The sequence below is a fragment of the Tamandua tetradactyla genome, chromosome 16 (genome assembly GCF_023851605.1).
Source record: "Tamandua tetradactyla isolate mTamTet1 chromosome 16, mTamTet1.pri, whole genome shotgun sequence".
In the NCBI taxonomy this organism is placed as follows: domain Eukaryota; kingdom Metazoa; phylum Chordata; class Mammalia; order Pilosa; family Myrmecophagidae; genus Tamandua; species Tamandua tetradactyla.
The window spans coordinates 33379108-33398394 of NC_135342.1; the positions used below are offsets into that span (position 1 = coordinate 33379108).

Below are 19287 nucleotides of genomic sequence, written 5' to 3' on the forward strand. Positions count from 1 at the left end.
AGGAGATAGAAATAGGGTAAGATATTGGATAATTTGAGCTGAAGGGATACAGATTGTGCAGCAGGACTGATTGTAAAAACTCTGAAGTGTATAGCACAATACTACCTAACTGTAATGTAATTATGTTAAAACACAGAATGAAGCTGAATGTGAGAATGATAGAGGGAGGAGGGCTAGGAGCACAAATGAAATCAGAAAGATAGGAAAGACTGAGTTGGTATAATCTAGGAATGCCTAGAGTGTGTAATGATAGTGACTAAATGTACAAATTTAAAAAGTGTTTTTGCATGATGAAGAACAAAGGAATGTCATTAGTGCAGGGTGTTGAAAATAGATGGCAATTAATATTTTAAAATTTTAAGTTATATGTGAGACTAAAGCAAAAAATGTTTATTTGGTACAAAATTTATATTTTGACTAGTGCATTTCCTAATCTAACTTATGTAGACAGCTTAACTGAACACCATAAGTACATGGAACCTTGAGTAGGGCATGAGATTTTGTTGGTTTGTCCAGAGTGATGCCCCAATAAATCCCAGAGTGATTTGAACAGTGAATAAAAAAGTATTTGCAAAATCCCCTTTGGAAAATGGTGAGAAAGGGGGAAAATTCAACTTCCCCAAGGTGAATTCTTGATATTCTCACAAATAGTGGGGACAACCAAAGCAATAGGCTGAGCCCCCAGTCTTGGGGTTTTTTCATATGAAACTTGTCCCCACAAAGGATAGGTCAAGCCTACTTAAAATTAGGCCTAAGAGTCACCCCCAAGAGAACCTCTTCTGTTGCTCAGATGTGGCCTCTCTCTCCAGCCAACACAACAAGGAAACTCGCTGCCCTCCCCGTTTACATGGAACATGACTCCCAGGGGTGTAGACCTTCCCTGCAATGTGGGACAGAAATCCTAGAATGAGCTGGGACTCAACATCAAGGGATTGAGAAAACCTTCTCAACCAAAAGGGGAAAGAGCGAAATGAGACAAAATAAAATGTCAATGGCTGAGAGATTCCAAACAGAGTCGAGAGGTTATCCTGGAGGTTATTCTTATGTATTAAATAGATATCACCTTGTTAGTCTAGATGTAATGGAGAGGCTGGAGGGAACTGCCTGAAAATGTAGAGCTGTGTTCCAGTAACCATGTTTCTTGAAGATGATTGTATAATAATATAGATTTCACAGTGTGACTCTGTGATTGTGAAAACCTTGTGTTTGATGCTCCTTTTATCTACCTTATCAACAGATGAGTAAAACATATGGAATAAAAATAAATAATAGGGGAAACAAATGTTAAAATAAATTTAGATTGAAATGCTAGTGATCAATGAAGGGGAGGGGTAAGGGGTATGGTATATATGAATTTTTTTCTGTTGTCTTTATTTCTTTTTCTGGATTAATGCAAATGTTCTAAGACATGATCATGATGATGAATTTGCAGCTATGTGTTATTGTGAATTACTGATTATATAAGTAGAATGGAATGATCATAAGTTAAGAATGTTTGCATTTGTTTGTTGTTATATTTTTAAAAAATTAATTTAAAAAAAGAGACACTCATAGAGAAAAGCCCAAGAGGAGCTGAGGGAGGACCCACAGTTGCTGAGAGAGAAAGCCTCTGAAGCCAGAGGATGAAAGTAAGTGAAACCTGGGAGAGAAGAACCTATAGATGCTAGCCATATTCCTTCTCATGTGACAGAGGTGTCCCGAATGCTGGCAGCCTTTCTTCAGAGAAGGTATCATCCTTTTGATGCCTTAATTTGGACATTTCAGGGCCTTGGGACTATAAATCTGTAAGCTCATAAATCCCCATTGTAAAAGCCAACCCATTTCTGGTATATTGCATTCTAGCAGCTTTAGCAAACCGAAACAAGGCGATTGCCCCTCATTGCAGAGATGCAAGGCAGCAGGGAGAGATGATGAAGGGAAAATCGGTAGAATTTCAGGAGACTTGTCTTGGGCACAGCTGGGAGAGAAGGGGGAGCTGTTCTGTCTTCTGGTCTCCTCTCTGGAAAGTTCTCTGCAGGACACTTGGAGTGATGAGGCTAGGACCCTGCCCTGGCCTCCAGGTGGGACCCGGGGCCTTGCCTTCAGACTTTGGACAAAGGAATTGTGTGCAGATTGCTCATTTAAAAAATTTGTCCACAACAGTAATATGGAAAAGAGAGATATACAATCGTGGTCCTTAAAGTCAAGCTGAAGGGTTTGCAAGGTGCTCCATGGGTGGCAGAGGTGTGCACTTGCGACCCCTGGCGGCAGCATGGTGGAGCGCCCTGGCTGATAACTTTGCTTGGCTGTGTCTCCCAGGGACCCCACATCAGGAGGAAAGGAGAGGCAAGGTGAGGCAGGGAGAAGGCTGGGTTGACAGGAACTGGTCTGTATAGGTGGCTTTTATTTCTACCAAAAAAAATCTTCAAAGAGAAAACTGCTCTGATGAAAAGATAATATATATGCCAGAAGGAAATACAGTCAATACAGAACTTTATAAACAACATATAGAAGAAATCCTGTGGCACAGAAGTTTTCGCACCCCTGTTGCCTGAGTAGGCAACCTCTGCCTACTCCTGTGTGAAGTGGAAATCTTCTCATGATGTCCGTGCACTAGGGTACATTTGTGTCCATTTGCCGAGGCCTTTCCTGGTGGCATCAGGTGACTTCCAGCCTTCCACTGTGGTGATCAACTTGTATGTCCATCTGATGGGTATTTAGCGGATCATCACTTTAAGATCAGTTCCTGCAAGTAGAATTGTTAGGAAGCGTTTCCATGCCCAAAGCACACTGCTCCCAGAGAAGTTGTGCTCCCATCACAGCTGTTGCGGGCACTGACATCTATTGAGCATGAACGGTGTGCTTCATGGGGAGTCCCTCAGGTCATCCTGTGAGGCACGAGGGCTTTATGGAACTTGACCAAGATCCCAGAGCAGAGAGATGGTCCAGCTGACCCTACTCCAGGAGCCGTGTCCTCAGCTGCTGTGCTGGACACGCCCTTGGACACTCCTGTTGCCTCACTCGGTCCTCAAGGTTAACTGTATGATTTTTATTTTTAGTTATCTTTACAAATCGGATAAGGAAGAAGGAATATGTTGTCTTTGTGTTTTTTGATTACCAGTAAGCTAACGTCTTCACATGTACTACTTGGCCATTTGTCTTCATGGCCTGTCTGCCTTTTGTATAGTTTGCTCTTTGTGGTTGACTGGAAGTTCTATAAGAGAGGGTGTTACATATTATTTTTTTGTATGTCAAAAATATTTTTCCAATTTGATTAACAGGCATTTAAAATGTAAGTGGTCAAATTGATCCTTTCCTGCATAGTTTGTGCCTTTACATGATTACATAGACCTTTTCGACTACCTCAATACAATTCATCTGTTTGCATGTTCTCTTCTATTTTTATGATTTTCTTTAAAAAAAGAAAGTTGTGTAAAGCTCCCACAGTCATCTTAAAAAAATGGAAAGCCAATCATCAAATTTATATGAAAGGGTAAGGGAGCCTAAGTAGCCAAACTGTCTTGAGAAAGAAGAACAAAGTTGTAGGACTCACATTTCCTGATCTTCAAACTTATCACAAAACCACATAATCAAAACAGCATTGTACTGGCACAAGTGTAGACACAGAGACCAAAGGAATTGAAGTAAGAGTTCAGAAATCAACCCTTATATTTATGACCAACTGATTTTTTAAAAGGGAGCAATTGAGAAAGCAATTTTCCACTCAATTTGGAAAAAATAGTTTCTTCAACAAATGGTGCTGGGAGAACTGGATTTCCATTTGCACAAGAATAAAGGTGGACCTCGCACCGTATACAGAATTAACTCAAAGTAGGTCAAAGACTTAAATATAAGAACCAGAACTATCAGAGTCCTAGAAGAAAACATAGGGAAGCGTCTTAGGACCTTTTGTTAAGCAAATGGTTTCTTATACTGTACACCAAAAGCATGAGCAATAACAGAAAAAAAATAGATAAATAGGACCTCATCAAAATTAGAAACTTTTGTGCATCAGAGGACTTCATCATGAAAGTAAAAAAGACAAATGACATAATGGGAGAAAGTATTTGGAAACCACATATCCAATCAAGGTTTAATACCCAGAATATATAAATTAATCTTAACAATGCAACGACAAAAAGACAACCCAATTTGAGAGTGGGCAAAAGACTGAAATAGATATAACACCAAAGGAGATATGCAAATGGACAAAAAGGAACATAAAAAGATGTTCAGTCTCATTAGCTATTAGGAAAGTGCAAATCTAAACTACAATGATAATACCATTTCACACCCACTAGAATGGCTGCTGTTTAAAACAAAAAATTAAAGTTTTGGAGAGGATGTTGAGAAATAGGAACACATATTCATCATTGGTGGGAATGTAAAACAGTGCAGTTGCTGTGGAAGACAGTTTGGCAGTTCTTCAGAAACTCGAGTACAGGATTGTTACATGACCCAGCAGTCCTACTACTAAAATTGAAAGCAAGGAAAGAGAGATTTGCACCCCAGTTTTCATAGTGGCGTTATTCACAATTGCCAAAAGATGAAGTGTCCATCAACTGATGAGTGGATAAACAAACGTGGTATAGACATACAATGGAATATTATTCAGCCATAAAAGGAATAATGTACTGATCTATGCGATAGCAAGAGTGGAACTTGAGGACATCATGTTACGTAAAATAAGCCAGACACAAAAGGACAGATATTGTATGATTTCGGTGATAAGAAATAATTAGAATAAGCAAATGCATAGACACTAGAACACAGATGACCAGGACTGGGATAGACTAGGGGATGGGAGTTGATGCTTGCGTCGTACAGAGTGTCTCTGTGGGGTTCAATGGCTTTCCCCCCAGGCTGGCTCATGCAACCCTGCTCAGGCCTGGCTGGTACCCGGAGCCCTGTCAGAACCCCCTGCAGCCCCTGCCTCCCAGGTGGGTCATGAGGGGACCTGGTTAAGAGGCTTGCAGGGCAGCCAGTGAGCTGAAAGGGTCAGAATGGATAGAGAGGGGGCAGTGAGGAGAGGGGCTACAACAGTGCTAGCCAGGGTGGGCTTGGGGTGGATCCGACAGGGTCCTGTGCCCAGAGCTGGGAAGGGAGAGCTCGGGGCCTGCCGGGTGGCACAAGGCTTCCCAGGCTCCCTGCTGCAGCCCAGAAAGGCCTTTCCTATGCCTGGTTCCCTCCTCTACCACCAGCAAGCTCTAGTTGCTTTTTTTTGTGAATTTTCTGAATTTCGGTGAGTAATTGAGGGGCTTGTGTGGCTCATTTTGTTGAGATGCCTCAGAATGTTAACAGGGTGGAGAGTAGAGAATTCAAGGGACTCCCGCCCTTATAGCTGGACAAGAAAGGACAGATCCAGAGCCGCCGTGGGGACACGGGCAGGGCAGCTGTCAGGGCGAGGGCGCAGCTTTCCTCCAAATACCTTTGTTGTTACACAGACTGCCAAGGTGGCATTTCATGTGCGAAAGAATTCCTTCTCATTGTCGGTTGGCTTCCCTTAGCCGTATTGGTGCTGTAAACAAAGAACACATAACTTTTGCGTCTATAGCCAAGGAATGACTAAGATATAATTAAAAGCACAAAATCTTCAAATTATTGGCTTAATAAATGCATATTTAAAAACAGGACATCTGTTAAGACTTCCTTTCGAACACATTGGAAACCAAGAAAGGGTAGCATTTTAATTAAAAATGGATTATTTTAAAAACAGTTTAATCATCTTGTCATCGAAGGACTTAGACCTTATTAATTAGCTATTGATAAATAGGTTTAAATGGCCCCAAATTTAAATTCACGGAGATTGCGTCTAGCATCCTACAGTGGGAGAAGTAATTTTAGGAGCCCAAGCACACAAGCTAGCTCTCTAGGCGCCCCTCCCGGCCTCTGTGGACTCGGAGTGGACATCCCTGTGCCGTCCTTGTCCCCAGACCTGGACTCGAAGCCCATGGAGGTGGCATCCACTGCCTGAGCAGGTGGGCCCCAGGGATTAAGGAAACTCAAGTATAGGATTGTTCTATGACCCAGCAGCCCTACTACTACAATTGAAGGCAAGGAAAGAGAGATTGGCACACCAGTTTTCATAGTGGCATTATTCACAATTGCCACGGCCCACTGACAAGTCTCATGGGAGTATAGAGACATAGCTGTGCCGTCTGCCCTGGTGCCAGCCAGGGCCCCCGGGGTGGCTCCTCCTCTTTTCAGGGCTGACGTTTCTAGAGGGGCAGCATGAACACAGGCCCCATTTATCATCTTAAGTGGATAAAGACTTTCAAGGTGACAAATCGCATTCTGGCTGCTCCTTCAATGGAGTGTGACTAAAATAACGTCTGGAGTTGCGAGTGGGGAATGGGAAGGCTCATTAGACTCCGGCTTTTTGGCGGCTGAGACTCTCCAGCCAACGTGCTGCCAGAAATGCAGATGCACGGGGGCTGGGGGAGGACCGTGCCCCCCACAGACTACCCCAGGCCTGACTGTGCGAGAGGGCGGTCGGCACCCTCCACCATGGTCCATGCTCAGTGCCCGGCACTGGGGTTCCCGGATGCCTCTGAGGACCCTCCCCTGACCAGGCCCCCAGGGTCCTCACCTCCCCAGGTGGCCAGGGGTCCTGGGCCGCAGTGACAGGGCCCCGCCTCGGCCTGTCTTCCTCCCATCCTCCAGGGTCCCTATGTTCAGCCCTTGGTGTCCACAGGCCAGCCGTGGTTTGGGCACCCGACCGCATCTGACTGGCAGGTCGAGTGGACAGCACCTGGGAGGGAAACTGTGGACGTGAGACCCAGAGGGCAGACCGGAGGAAGCTGGGGCCCCACTGCAGGTCCACAGATTTGGAAGAAAGGGAGAGGCAAAGAGGCCTGCCCAGAGCTGGGCTCCCGGCAGGGGGAGGAGAGCATGTCTCAACCCCCTAGGGTGAAAAGGCGCTATATAAAAGGGCCCTTTGCAGAGGAAGTCATGTCAGAAACAGCATATTGTAAAATCCGGTAAGATTATAAGGCTGAGAAAGCAATTCACTGTTTAGAAATAAAATAGCACTGGATTTGTAAAACAGCAACAACCAAAAATCCTTAATGGGATTCAAAAAGCAAAGCACACAATTCCACTCCAAGGTATACACCCCAAAGAACTACAGCCGGGACTCCAGCAAGTACCCGCGCATGCTTGGTTGTGGCGGCACCATGCACACTGGCCACGGGGGAAAGAGCCCGTGCATCCAGCAGGATATGAAGGGACCAGCAAAATGTGGTCTGTCCACGTGATGGAATATTATTCAGCCTTAAAAAGGAGTGAAGTTCTGATACATGTGACAGTACAGGGGAACCTGGAACACAGCATCTCGAACAAAAGAAGCCAGACACTAAAGGTCACATTTTGTATGATTTCATTTGTCCAAAGTATCTAGAACAGAAAAATCCATAGAGACAGAGCACAGATTGGTGGTTTCCAGGGGTTGGGGGGCAGGGAATGGGGATCAAGTACTTAATGGGTAGAGGTTTCCTTTTAGGGGATGAAAGGGTTTTAGAATTCAACAGAGGCAATGTTTGTACACCATACACTGTGCAGTTGTTCACTTTAAGATGGTTAAATTTACATTGTGTGGATTTCACCTCAATTAAAAATTAGGCAACAAGCCAGGCACTTTCTCTTGCTGGGAGGAGTGACTCAGGAGCTCTGTCCTGACTGCAGTGTGTGGAATCTGGGGCCCTTGTCTCCTGAGGGGGCCGTGTTTAGGAAGCATGTGTTGGGCAGAGATCTCCCCCTTTTATTTCTTTCAGTGGGGAGCTGGTGGCCCGGGGAGAGTCGAGGTAGGGAGGCACCTCCAAGATGGTGGGGGACAGCGGGACCCGCATAGGGCTTTGCACCCTCTCTCTGGTGTGGCTACACCAGAGCCTTTGAGGGAGGCAGCCCTTCGCCCTGGCCAGGCTTTGTCTGTGACCGGACCTCTGGGTGAGCCACTGAAGGAGAGTGGGAATGTTGCCAGGAGAGACCCCGCCAGCCTTCCCCACGGTGCACTGAGGGTGCAGGAGGCACTTAGCCAAGTACAGGTGCTGGCAGGGCAGAGGGTTGTGGCCCAGCCAGGCTGGAGGGGAAGGGCAGAGAGGCCAGTTTGGCCTTCACCCAGGGGGTCCACGCTGGCCTGGTGTCCCAGGCTGCTGAGCATCAGATACCAGAAAGAACTTGGGTTCCCTTTATGGGGGAGCTTCTGGGAGAAAGCCACCCTATTCTTCTACCTGCTCAATTTTAGAAATAAAACAGACTTTTCCTCGAAGCAGCGTTAAAGCAGAATTTCCAGCTCCTGTCACTCACCCACACCCTCACAATTTCTGCCAGATCCTTACCCCGTCTCCACGCTAATTTGCTTAATAGTTTTCTTGAAATTGACTCATTTTTTTCTGTAAATATATTTTTTAAAAAAGCTTTATATCCTTGTCATGATTGAAAGCCCAGTATTTATTTGCTGTAAATAGAAGGTAATACTTTAAAATAAATACCTGATGTGTAAAATTAAATGTTTATCCATGTCATCACATGGACTCTTCACGTACTTTGAGAAACATTTGCTCAAAGAAAGTCCTTTGGCCTCCCAGTGGCTCTGTGTACCTGGCTTCTTCTCCCACCCCTTCCTGGGTCGAGGCCGAGGGCTTCACAGTGTCCTTTGGAGTGAAAATGGCCTCTGGGTCGTGGTAACAAGGGTCACCTCCCCCCACCACCAAGAGCCTTTTGGCTTCCTGGTCAGTGTTTGAGCTCTACTGGATTATTCCTGGGGTGACCCGCTCCTAAAATGGAGAATGTTTAGGACCAAGGAAGGTGTTACTGCTGCAGTCAGCGGGACTAGTAACTCAGAGGTGAGCAGGTGTCCACTAAGTGTATGTCTTCCAGAATCTTCTCGGGGCATCAGCCCCCAGGTGGGTGTGGACCCACAGACCTAGACTTTCCCCCTTGAGATGTGTGCTGTGGGCTCCAAGTCTCTTTCTCTTCCCTGTGTATTGTCCCCATCCTGGACAATGGTGTCCTGCATGTGTCCTGTCCCTCTTCCTGGGGGCCAGCTGCTAGAGGAGGGGCGGACGCCGCTGTGAGGTAGGCGAAAGGCTCCTGCTCAGGAGCACCGTGACGGTCCCAAACTGATTCCTTGCGACGAAGGGGGCGTTCCAAGCCAGCATGCAAGGGGCAGTCAGTGAAAGGAAGTAAGATTAGAGCTCTGCCTCATGCGCCCATCAAAATAAACTCAATATGGATTAATAAAGTGATGTAAAAACAGAAAACTCACAAAAGGTGATAGTGTTGATATAACCATAGCAATAGGGAAGGAATTCTTAAATATAACACCAAAGGAAGAACTCATAAAGGAAAAAAGTAAGTTGAGAGTCCTGACAATAAAAGTGTAAATGATCTGTCCAAAAATGCCCATTAAGAAATTAAAGTGCAAAGGGAAAAATTTGCTATATGCATGATAGTCAAAACTGCTTGTTCATCTTTTTCATATAATTCCCTTAAGGATGAATAAGAAAAAGATGAATTTAAAATGTTTAAAAAAGGAACAGACAGTTCAGAAAAGAGGAAATATGAGAAAGTAAACCTGAAAATGTTTAAACTTGCCTATTAATCAGTGAAACCATGAAATGCTTTTTATGTTTTTCTTACCATATTGAGAGTTCCATGGGCGACCAGGCACTGTGGTGTACTGCTTAGGACTCCCCAAACCCTGGATGCTCTGGGGTCTGTTTGGCAGGATGTGCCCTAAGACTCAGAAGTGTACATGTGCTTTGGCTCAGTGATTCTGCTTCTAGGAACTTGGCCTGCAGCGGTGATAAGACATGTGGCCATGGTGTCCACTGTCACTCATGACAGTGAAGCAGCCTAAATAGATCTAACAGTGTGAAACTGAGTTAGAGACTTCTCGGCTGTGACACTGCCCGGGCACCCATTCATTTATTCACACTCTCAGCAGACACTGAGTGAAAGCATCCTATGTACCAGGTGCTCTTCTAGGCTCTGGGGACACTATGGACAAAACCTCTGCTTGATGGGCGGCGAGAGACGTTGTGGGTGGGTGAGTGGGTGGGGCTTACAGGGAAGGGAGCTGCTCTTTAGCCAGGGAACAGGCCAGGCCTCCCTGAGGTGGTGAGAGAGTGGGCTGTGGCTCCCTGGGACAAACCAGGCAGAGAGAGTGGTTCTTTCAACAGCCTTGAGGCTCCAGGAGTAGCTGGGAGGCCGTCTGGGAGAAGACAAAGGAGAGGGAGGTAGGCTGCTTGCTGATGGAGCCTGGCCAGGGTTTGGGCAGGGGAGTCCTGGGGGCTGCGTAATCTGACTTCATTGTAAATGGACCCCTCTCTGGAGCGTGTTCTGTCGCGGGCAGAGGTGGCAGCAGGGAGGCCAGTTGTGTCCCCGTCACAGTCTGTGTCGTGGCCGTAGGGAGAGGTAGTCAGATTCTGGACATAGTGACAGCACTGAAAATGAAAATCAAATAGACGTATATTTACAGGAGAAATGTTCTTGCTAAATGAAGTGGAAAAGGTTATGAGACAACAAATAAATTGATGCAACTAATTGGAAGAACTGTGTGGCTTTATATCCTCAAGCTGAAGCTACACAATATCCTGGGACCAAGCATTCTCACTTCTTAGCTGTGTGCCGACAACACCGTTTCCAAGGGTCCATGGCAGCAGCTGTGTTCTGCCAGTGCCCAGCATGTCCCCAGCAGGCGAGTGGATGGTGCACTGGTTTCTGTCCCCCCAGTGGCAACCACAAGAATGAACGAAGTCCCCACATCCCATACCTGGGCAAGTCGCCCAGATGCTGTGCTGCATGGAAGAAGCCAGATGCAAGAAAATTCATATTGTTGGAAAGTTCAGGAATAGCAAAATGAATCTGTGGTGTCAGAAGTTGGGGTAGTGGCTCCCCAGGGGAAAGGGGTGCTAGCTGGGAGGGGGCATGAGGGGCTCTGGGGCTGTATCTCAGTCTGAAAATCCATGGTGCTGGATCCTTTCTGATTTGGGTCCTTTTCTGAATGCATGTATACTTCAGTAAAAAGATGACTTTTCAAAATAAGTTTATATATATATTTTTTAAATCTGTGTTTATGCATAAACAAATGCCTGATATATGGTCGCCAAAATATTTGAGGGAGCTTATCTCCATGTGGTAAGATCATGATAACTTTTGTTTTTTCCCCTTTGTGTAGAGAGCTTCTAATATCTCCTCTGTGTTTTATATATATATGTAAATGTAAGTTTATTAGCAGTCTGCTGCAGCCAGGACTTTGCCAACTAAGAAGGAGATAGGGTGTTTATCCAGGAACTTGATACTTCAAAACTCAGAAATTCAACCTAATCAAGCATGTCAAGAATAAAGGAGGAGACTTGTTAATTGAATGTCATGTTATGTCCTCAGTTAATGCTTAATACGAGATAGGCAATTTAGAATTCCCAATTATCCTATTAAAATGCTAATTATCTGGTACCTTGATAACGGTGCTCCTGGAGCGAGGATGGGAGGCTTCTCTCCGTGCTCCGTCTCCCTCTGTGACCTGCGCACGCCGTCTACTGCTACCCTCGCCTCTGCTTGGGAGATTCTCTCCTTCGGGATGTCAGCCTCTCAGGGGCTCTTGGCCTGGCCAGCAGTGGCTCCGGGGCCCTCCCCCGGGGCTGGGTGGGGCCGTGGGCCCCTGCAGCCTGTTTGGGCTCCCTTTGGCCTGTGCACAGGGGCAGTTTGGGGGGCCTGGAAGTGTGAACCACAGCATCATCGCCTCCAGTAGTTACAGAGCACAAAACCTTTCTCTGCCTGATCCCTTCAGACCTTAAGCAGTGTTCGAGGTAGGTGCTGTCCACTCCCCACCCCCAACACACACACACACACACACACACTTTGCTGTCAAAAGCCCAGGTGCACTCTGAGCTGGGGTGCAGATTCCATAGGTTCCCTGACCATACACCGCACAGGGTCTGAGCCGCAGCTTCCCCATCTGTGAAGTGGGTGAGTGGCCCCCAGCTCACAGTGTGCTAAATGCTGAAGGCTGCGGGAGGCTGGTCTGGTGTTCTTACTCACCTCCTAGTCACCCCAGGAGAAAGGAGGGGAGCAGCTGCCAAGTCCCCCGAATTCAAGGATAATCTGGTATGTGCTTCCAGTTCCATGTGAAGGAAATTTTCCTCCTTCTGCCCACTCGATTGATGGAATTCTCCTCTGAGTGTGGCTCCGGGGCTCGGGGATCCCGCTCCTCCCATGGGGTCCAGGAAAACACTCCTGCTCGGACCTGAGACAAATCCCAGCACCCCCATTGCCAGGTAACATTTTTTCTCCTAACATGAAAAGACTTTTTCTTTTATGAAGTGGATAGATCTTCAAAAGGCACATCACATTCATTACATAACGATGGTGGTTTGTACTCAGAAAACATAATCGTAATTGATTAAGTTAAATGCGAATTAAAGTTAGCTGGGTACTAAGACGAGCAGAAAGCACGGTTGGTTGGCCCTAGACATCCCAACATCTGCTCACATTCCCCCACTGCCTCCTCCTTTCACACCATCATGGCCCTTGCACAGGCCCAAGGAGGCAGGACTTCTGGGTCAGCACCACGGGAGGTCAGGGGGTGGCAGCGAAGGAACAGTGGGCTGAGATGTACTGGGTCAACCAGGAAGCTGGTTCTGTGTGCCGTTTTCCTGGGAGCTGGTCACAGATCAAGCCTTTCTCTCTGGTCACCACCCTGGAGATGCCCAGGCCTGTGGGTAGGCCTGCTGAGCACCCTTAGGGGCTGCTACAGGGATCCAAGGCATCAGAGAGCTTGACTCTGCTGGACACTCCACAAGTGTGGACATCCAGGCCACGGTCTAGAGGTTCTAAAGGAGTAGCCGAGAGATTGCCTGTTGGTGCCGGTGCCCAGGCCCTCTTCCCTCCAGCCTGCAGGAGGCTCTCCATCATGTGTGTGCATTACAGCAGCAGTGGCTCATGGGTGCTGCATGTAGAGAGCTCAGTGAAGGCTAAGCATGGCACCGACTGTTTCATGTACGTTAAATCAGTAACACACCACAGCCGTGGTAGGGTGGTACAGTTGTTGTTCCCGTTGTTCAAGGGAGAAACTGAGGCATAGAAAGATCAGCGTTCATGAGTGGCAGAGCTGGGATTTGACTTCAGAGCCAGTGATGAGCAGTGCCCCAGAAGCTGGTGTGTGGGCCCAGGGTAGGCAGGTCCCTTGGGGAATCACACGGGACAGGACGTTGGGGGGGGTGCCCCACAGGGCTGCAGGAACTGGCGGCCACCACAAGCACCCCGCCCTGCCAGAGAGTGTGAGGTGCCGCCCTCCCATAGCCGCAGGAACAGAGGGGTGCGGGCTACCTCCCCTCAGAACACTTGGCCCCCATGCTCTGCCTCTCCCTAGCTTCGTAATCCTCCGCCCATAGTCCCCACTTCCCTGAACCTTCTGCTTAGCCAAGGGGGCTCCATCACTGACTGCTCGCTTTCCCTTCCACACTCCTTTGCCTGGCCTGGCCTCCCCCTTCTCCATTTGGGAGATCCTTCAAGGCCCAGCCTAGAAAGTAGGAACAAAGTGACCCCTCCTCATGTAGCTCCTGCTGAAGCCCCTGGCCCTGCCCAGGCCCAGACATTGATAACTTGGTCGACACTTGCTGCCCCCCTGCCTGGGGCAGCCCCTCTGCTGCTACCTTGGGCAGCTATAGTATTATTTTTGTCCTGTGGTGTATCTTCTTGTTTGACGATAATCACCAGGGGGCAGTAGCTGGGCCTGTGTGCCAAGAAATGCTCCCAGGGTTGGATTGGCGGGGGCCAGGTTGCGACCTAGCAGTGCTGTCTGAGCTGCCCTTCCTGGGCCTCGGAATCTGCATTCTGCCCTGTTCTTCCTCTCCAGTGTCTGACAAATGGGTCTGCCGTCTCTGTGGCTTCAGGAACTCCAGCCATCTCGTTATTCACAGCACGCATTCTTCCAGGCTCCTTAGAAGATCTCATTTATACCTGTGCAAAGCATTTGGTACCCAAGTCTTGGCTTGGGAGAAATGTATGGACAAAGGTATTAGAAGGAGTGGTTGTGCAGGAAGAGCGTCCAGGACCACGGGGCAGCAGGGATGACAGCGAGACAGGTGGGCTAGGAGAGTGGGCAGCCCCACCCCACCCTGTGACCACCAGGAGGCTCTGACCCACTGCAGGGGGAGGCTGTGCCGTCAGCCTGTCGAGGTGCCCCCCATCATCCTTCCCAGGTGAGCAGGAGTGAAGGAGTGAGCAGAAGCGGTTGGGTCAAGCCCCTCACTTGGGCTGCACACAAACATTGCTTATTTCCTGGAGGGGCAGGTGGAGCAGGCTCTGGGGGCGACTCCTGCCTATCTTACTTTTTCTACAGTCTTCTGATGGACGGATTCATTGTTCATTTCTAGAAGTTTTAGTTGGTCCTTGTTAAAATTGACCCGTTCTTTCTTTCATAATCCACTTTTAGGCATCAATTATTTTGTGTGTGTTTATGATCTGTCTGATAATTCTGTTATCCCAGGTCCTGGGGGTCTCACCTTGTTTTTGGTTGTGTCTGACAACTTTGGGGACTATTTTCTTGAGTGTTTTATCGTTTTGATCTGTGAGTTCATCTGTAGTGTGTGTGTGTCTGTGTATGTGGGCAGGCAAATCCTGTCTGCCCTGGCTTGAGGGCAGGTTTGCCCCTCAATTCGTGGCTGTCCGACTCCTGTGGAGTCTTCTCATGATGCTGGTTGTTCTGGTTTGCTAGCCGCCAGATACAGTATACCAGAAACGGAATGGTTTTTAAAAAGGGGAATTTTATAAGTTGCTAGTTTATAGTTCAAAGGCCAAGAAAATGTCCCAATTAAAACAAGTCTGTATAAAGCAACAAATGTTTATTTGGTACAAAATTTGTATTTTGACTAGTGCATTTCCTAATGTAACTTATGTGGACAGCTTAATTGAACACCATAGTACATGGAACCTTGAGTAGGGCATGAGATTTTGTACGTTTGTCCAGGGTGATGCCCCGATAAATCCCAGAGTGATTTGAACAGTGAATAAAAAAGTATTTGCAAAGTCCCCTTTGGGGAATGGTGAGAAAGGGGGAAAATTCAATTTCCCCAAGTGAAGAATTCTTGATGTTCTCGCAAGCAGTGGGAACAACCAAAGCAATAGGCTGAGCCCCCAATCTTGGAGTTTGTTTAAATGAAACTTATCCCCACAAAGGATAGGTCAAGCCTGCTTAAAATCAGGCCTAAGAGTCACTTCCAGGAGAACCTCTTTTGTTGTTTAGATGTGGCCTCTCTCTCTCAGCCAACACAACAAGCAAACTCACTGCCCTCCCCCTGTCTACGTGGGACATGGCTCCCAGGGGTGTGGACCTTCCCTGCAATGTGGGACAGAAATCCTAAAATGAGCTGGGACTCAGCATCAAGGGATTGAGAAAACCTTCTCGACCAAAAGGGGGAAGAGTGAAATGAGACAAAATAAAGTGTCAGTGTCTGAGATTCCAAACAGAGTCAAGAGGTTATCCTGGAGGTTATTCTTACGCATTAAATAGATATCACCTTTTTAGTTAAGGTGTAATGGAGAGGCTGGAGGGAACTGCCTGAAGCTGTAGAGCTGTGTTCCAGTAGTCATGTTTCTTGAAGATGATTGTATAATGATATAGCTTTCGCAATGTGACTGTGTGATTGTGAAAACCTTGTGTCTCATGCTTCTTTTATCTACCTTATCAGCAGATAAGTAAAACGTATGGATTAAAAATAAACAAATGTTAAAATAGATTTAGTGGATTGAAATGCTAGTGATCAATGAAAGGGGTAAGGGGTTTGGTATATATGAATTTTTTTCTGTTTTTTTATTCTTTTTCTGAATTGATGCAAATGTTCTAAGAAATGATCATGATAATGGATATACAACTGTATGATGATATTGTGAGTTATTGGTTATATATCAAGAATGGAATGATCATATGGTAAGAATGTTTGTGTTTGTATGTAAGAGGTAAAATTCAATTTCCCCAAGTGCAGAATTCTTGATATTCTCTCAAGCAGTGGGAACAGCCAAAGCAATAGGCTGAGCCCCCAATCTTGGAGTTTGTTTATCTGAAACTTATCCCCACAAAGGATAGGTCAAGCCTGCTTAAAATTAGGCCTAAGAGTCACTTCCAGGAGAACCTCTTTTATTGTTTAGATGTGGCCTCTCTCTCTCAGCCAACACAACAAGCAAACTCACTGCCCTCCCCCTGTCTACGTTATGTTTAATTAAAAAAAAAAAGTCTATAGAAATGTCCAATCTAAGGCATCCAGGGAAAAATATCTTGGTTCAAGAAGGCTGATGAAGTTCAGGGTTTCTCTCTCAAGTGAGAAGGCACACGGCAAACATGGTCAGGGTTCCTGTCTTGTCTAGAAAGGCACATGGTTAACACGGTATCATCTGCTAGCTTCTTCTCCTGGCTTCCTGTTTCATGAGCTCCCAGGGAGGCATTGTCCTTCTTCATCTCCAGAGGTGGAGGATTGGTGGACTTTCTGCTTCTTGTGGCTACGTCATTGTGATCTCTCAGAATCCCCTCCTTTCTCCAAAATGTTTCCTCTTTTATAGGATTCCAGTAAAGTAATCAAGACCCACCTGGAATGGGTGGAGACACATCTCCATCTAATCCCTCTTAACAACCACTCCTGATTGAGTCACATCTCCAGGGAGATGATCTAATTACAGTTTCAAACATACGGTGCTGAATAGGGATTAGAGAAAAAGGCTGCCTTTACAAAATGGGATTAGGATTAAAACATGACTTTTCTGGGTATGTACCTCCTTTAGACAAGCACATTGGTGAATTGTCTTCAAGTCCACCTTTTGCTGAGGGTACAGCACTGCCCAGGACCCAGCTGTGTGGTGTGGTGGCAGGAATAGTGTGGGTAGAGGAGATCTCAGCTGAAGCCAAGGCTCCTAGGCTCCTGAGACTGACCGCTCCCTCTTCTGCTCTGGCCTCAGTTTCCTCCTCTCTTGTGAACTCAGCCCTGCCTGTTAACCTCCGTGTTTGAGGTGGAAGGGTTTCTGGCTAAACATTTTGCAGTCATCTTACTTTTTGTGATTCCGGAGACTTCAGCCACATTTGGCCACAGCCTGTGGCCACCAGCCCCCTCTGGTGACAACTCAGCAGGCCTCCTCCCTCAGCTCATCGTTGCCATTGTCTTCCATTAAGGGACAGAGGAGCCTTTAGTGACCGTCCTCCTGGGGCTGCCTTGGTCTGGGACTGTCAAATGGGAAATGCAGTTCATCTGCTGCCATCTCTCCTGGGGGTCCCTGCCCCCTCCTGGTCGCCCCCGCTCTACCCTGAGCTCTGAGTAGGCCATCCTGGAGCCTCACATGGCCTCCTCGTCAAGCCTGGAGCCCAGGTGGGAGCATCCATGCTTCAGGCCCTGCTCTTAAAAACCAGAAATGTGTCGGGTTCCCATCTCTCCATGGCCCAGGCCTCCAACTTTCACCCCAGAGCACGGGCGCCTTCCTGAGGCACAAAGCTCTGGAGAGGGTGCCCCTGACACACAAAAGCAGATGTCAGCGCAGTGCCTCCACCAACTGCTCTATTTTGTGTTGGTAAAGATCACTCAAAGTGAGCTGCTACAGCCCAGTTTTCCAGAACTTGAAACTCTTTTAAGTCAGAGCAAGTGCTCAGCAGGTGACGCCTCTCCTCGTCTTTTCCACTTATACTTTATGGGGGTGCAGAATTGTCATTGTGGGAGAAATGACCCAACATTGGGCTATAATTTGCAGGTGAAAACTGGGTCAGCCTTACCTTAGTTGAATGCTCCTGGAAGCCATGCTTTTTACTTTGTTATTTTTTCTTTAAACAGAGGCCAGTACATGTAGTGAGGGTTGTTGCTGCCAGGGAGAATTCTCGGGCCTCTGAGACTCGCTGCAGGCAGGGAACCAACCCCACCCCACGTCTCTTCTGTTCAGTGTGCTTGCTTGTGCATTGCCCACGCGGTGGCACCGCTGTCCCTCGGCCTGTCCTTCCTGAACCCCACATAACCTCACTGGCCCTCTCAGGCCCCCACCATGCAGAGACCCACGGGCCACATCACCTCGGGGACAGCCGTGGGGCCCCTGAGGTTTGCTTTTGTTGGGGGCAGGCTGCCTTCCCCAAAGCTATCAGAGGGTGTGTGCTCTAGGGGAGCTTTGGCCTTGCAATCTCTGGTTTCTAGGTACGAAGCAAAGGAGAGGTAGATCCAGTTTCTGAGCACACCGGTCTGGGTGGTGTGGAACATGTCCTTTGCCCCACATCCCCACAAGGACTGTGTCTGGACTGTCCCCACTCGAGGCTCTGAGACCCGGACCTGCCTTTCCTTGCTGCCTGTTGGGACTGAGGTGGAAGTTGCTGGCAGCACTTTCGTGCTCAGAGACATATAGACCCCACTGTGCATGTCAGTGCAGCTGATGGGGGGGAGTATGGGTGTGGCTTTCTTGGCCTCTCTGGAGGGTCCCGACATCCTTTGTGTAGAGGAAATATTTCCTTGGCAGATACCCAATGACTCCATGAGTTAGTAAGGCAATGCTGGGAGCAGATTGAATGTGACTGAGTGATTCCTGTATGACTAGTCGACATCCAGTGATAACAAATATATGTAATTGTGTTTATGGTGCCTGGAAGATGAAACTCTCGAATACAAGTATTCTCTAGATGTGTGGCGCCCTATTGCCACTTAGCATGTCCTAGGGTGCCCTTCACTGTTCTGGGGACAGCAGCAGCAGCGTAGTCCTGGGCTTGGTCCCCCTCCTGGCCTGCCCTGATGGTGGGTGGGCAGGGTAGGGGCCGTCTGGGCCTGCTTCTCTCACTGCACTGCAAGGAGACACCTGGGTGGTGTCTCTGCCTGCTGGGAGCCCTGAGGCTCTGGGACAGGTGCTGGGGTGGGCGGGGGGCTGACCTTCCCAGGGACTCGTCACTGCTGATGTGCTTGGCGTGGCGGTGTCCTGCGGGGCCCTCAGCTCTGGCCTTCCCTCTCCCACCACCCTGCCCCTCGGGCCTGTTGTCTGCCCTGGGCTCCAGGCCTCACGGGCCATGCCAGGGAGCTCAGGTGACCTTGAGCCTGTGGCCAGACACAGGCCTGGGCTACAGAGTCGTACTGGGCGCCGCTGACAAATACTCTGACACCCTGACATGTCTCCCCTGCAGCCTCTTCGAGCACTACTGCTACTCCCGGGGCGGCATGCGCCACAGCTCCTACACCTGCATCTGCGGCAGGTAAGCGGCGCCCTGGGCACAGACCCCTTCCCTGTTGGTGGGTGGGAGCAGTCATGGGGAAGGTGAAGCAGGCCCCCACCCATTTAGATGTGCGCATGGTTCCCTGCTGC

At 48.0% G+C, this 19287-nt stretch overlaps 1 protein-coding gene across 2 annotated transcripts in view; it reads left to right on the forward strand.

Annotated features, from left to right (window-relative positions):
• The window catches only part of PEPD (peptidase D), a 131989-nt gene that overhangs the window by 87605 nt on the left and 25097 nt on the right, over positions 1 to 19287 (forward strand). For both annotated transcript variants that reach the window (XM_077132228.1, XM_077132229.1), the window contains one exon: positions 19109 to 19177. In XM_077132228.1, the coding sequence (XP_076988343.1) occupies positions 19109 to 19177 (69 nt within the window). The remainder of the gene's footprint in view (positions 1 to 19108; positions 19178 to 19287) is intronic.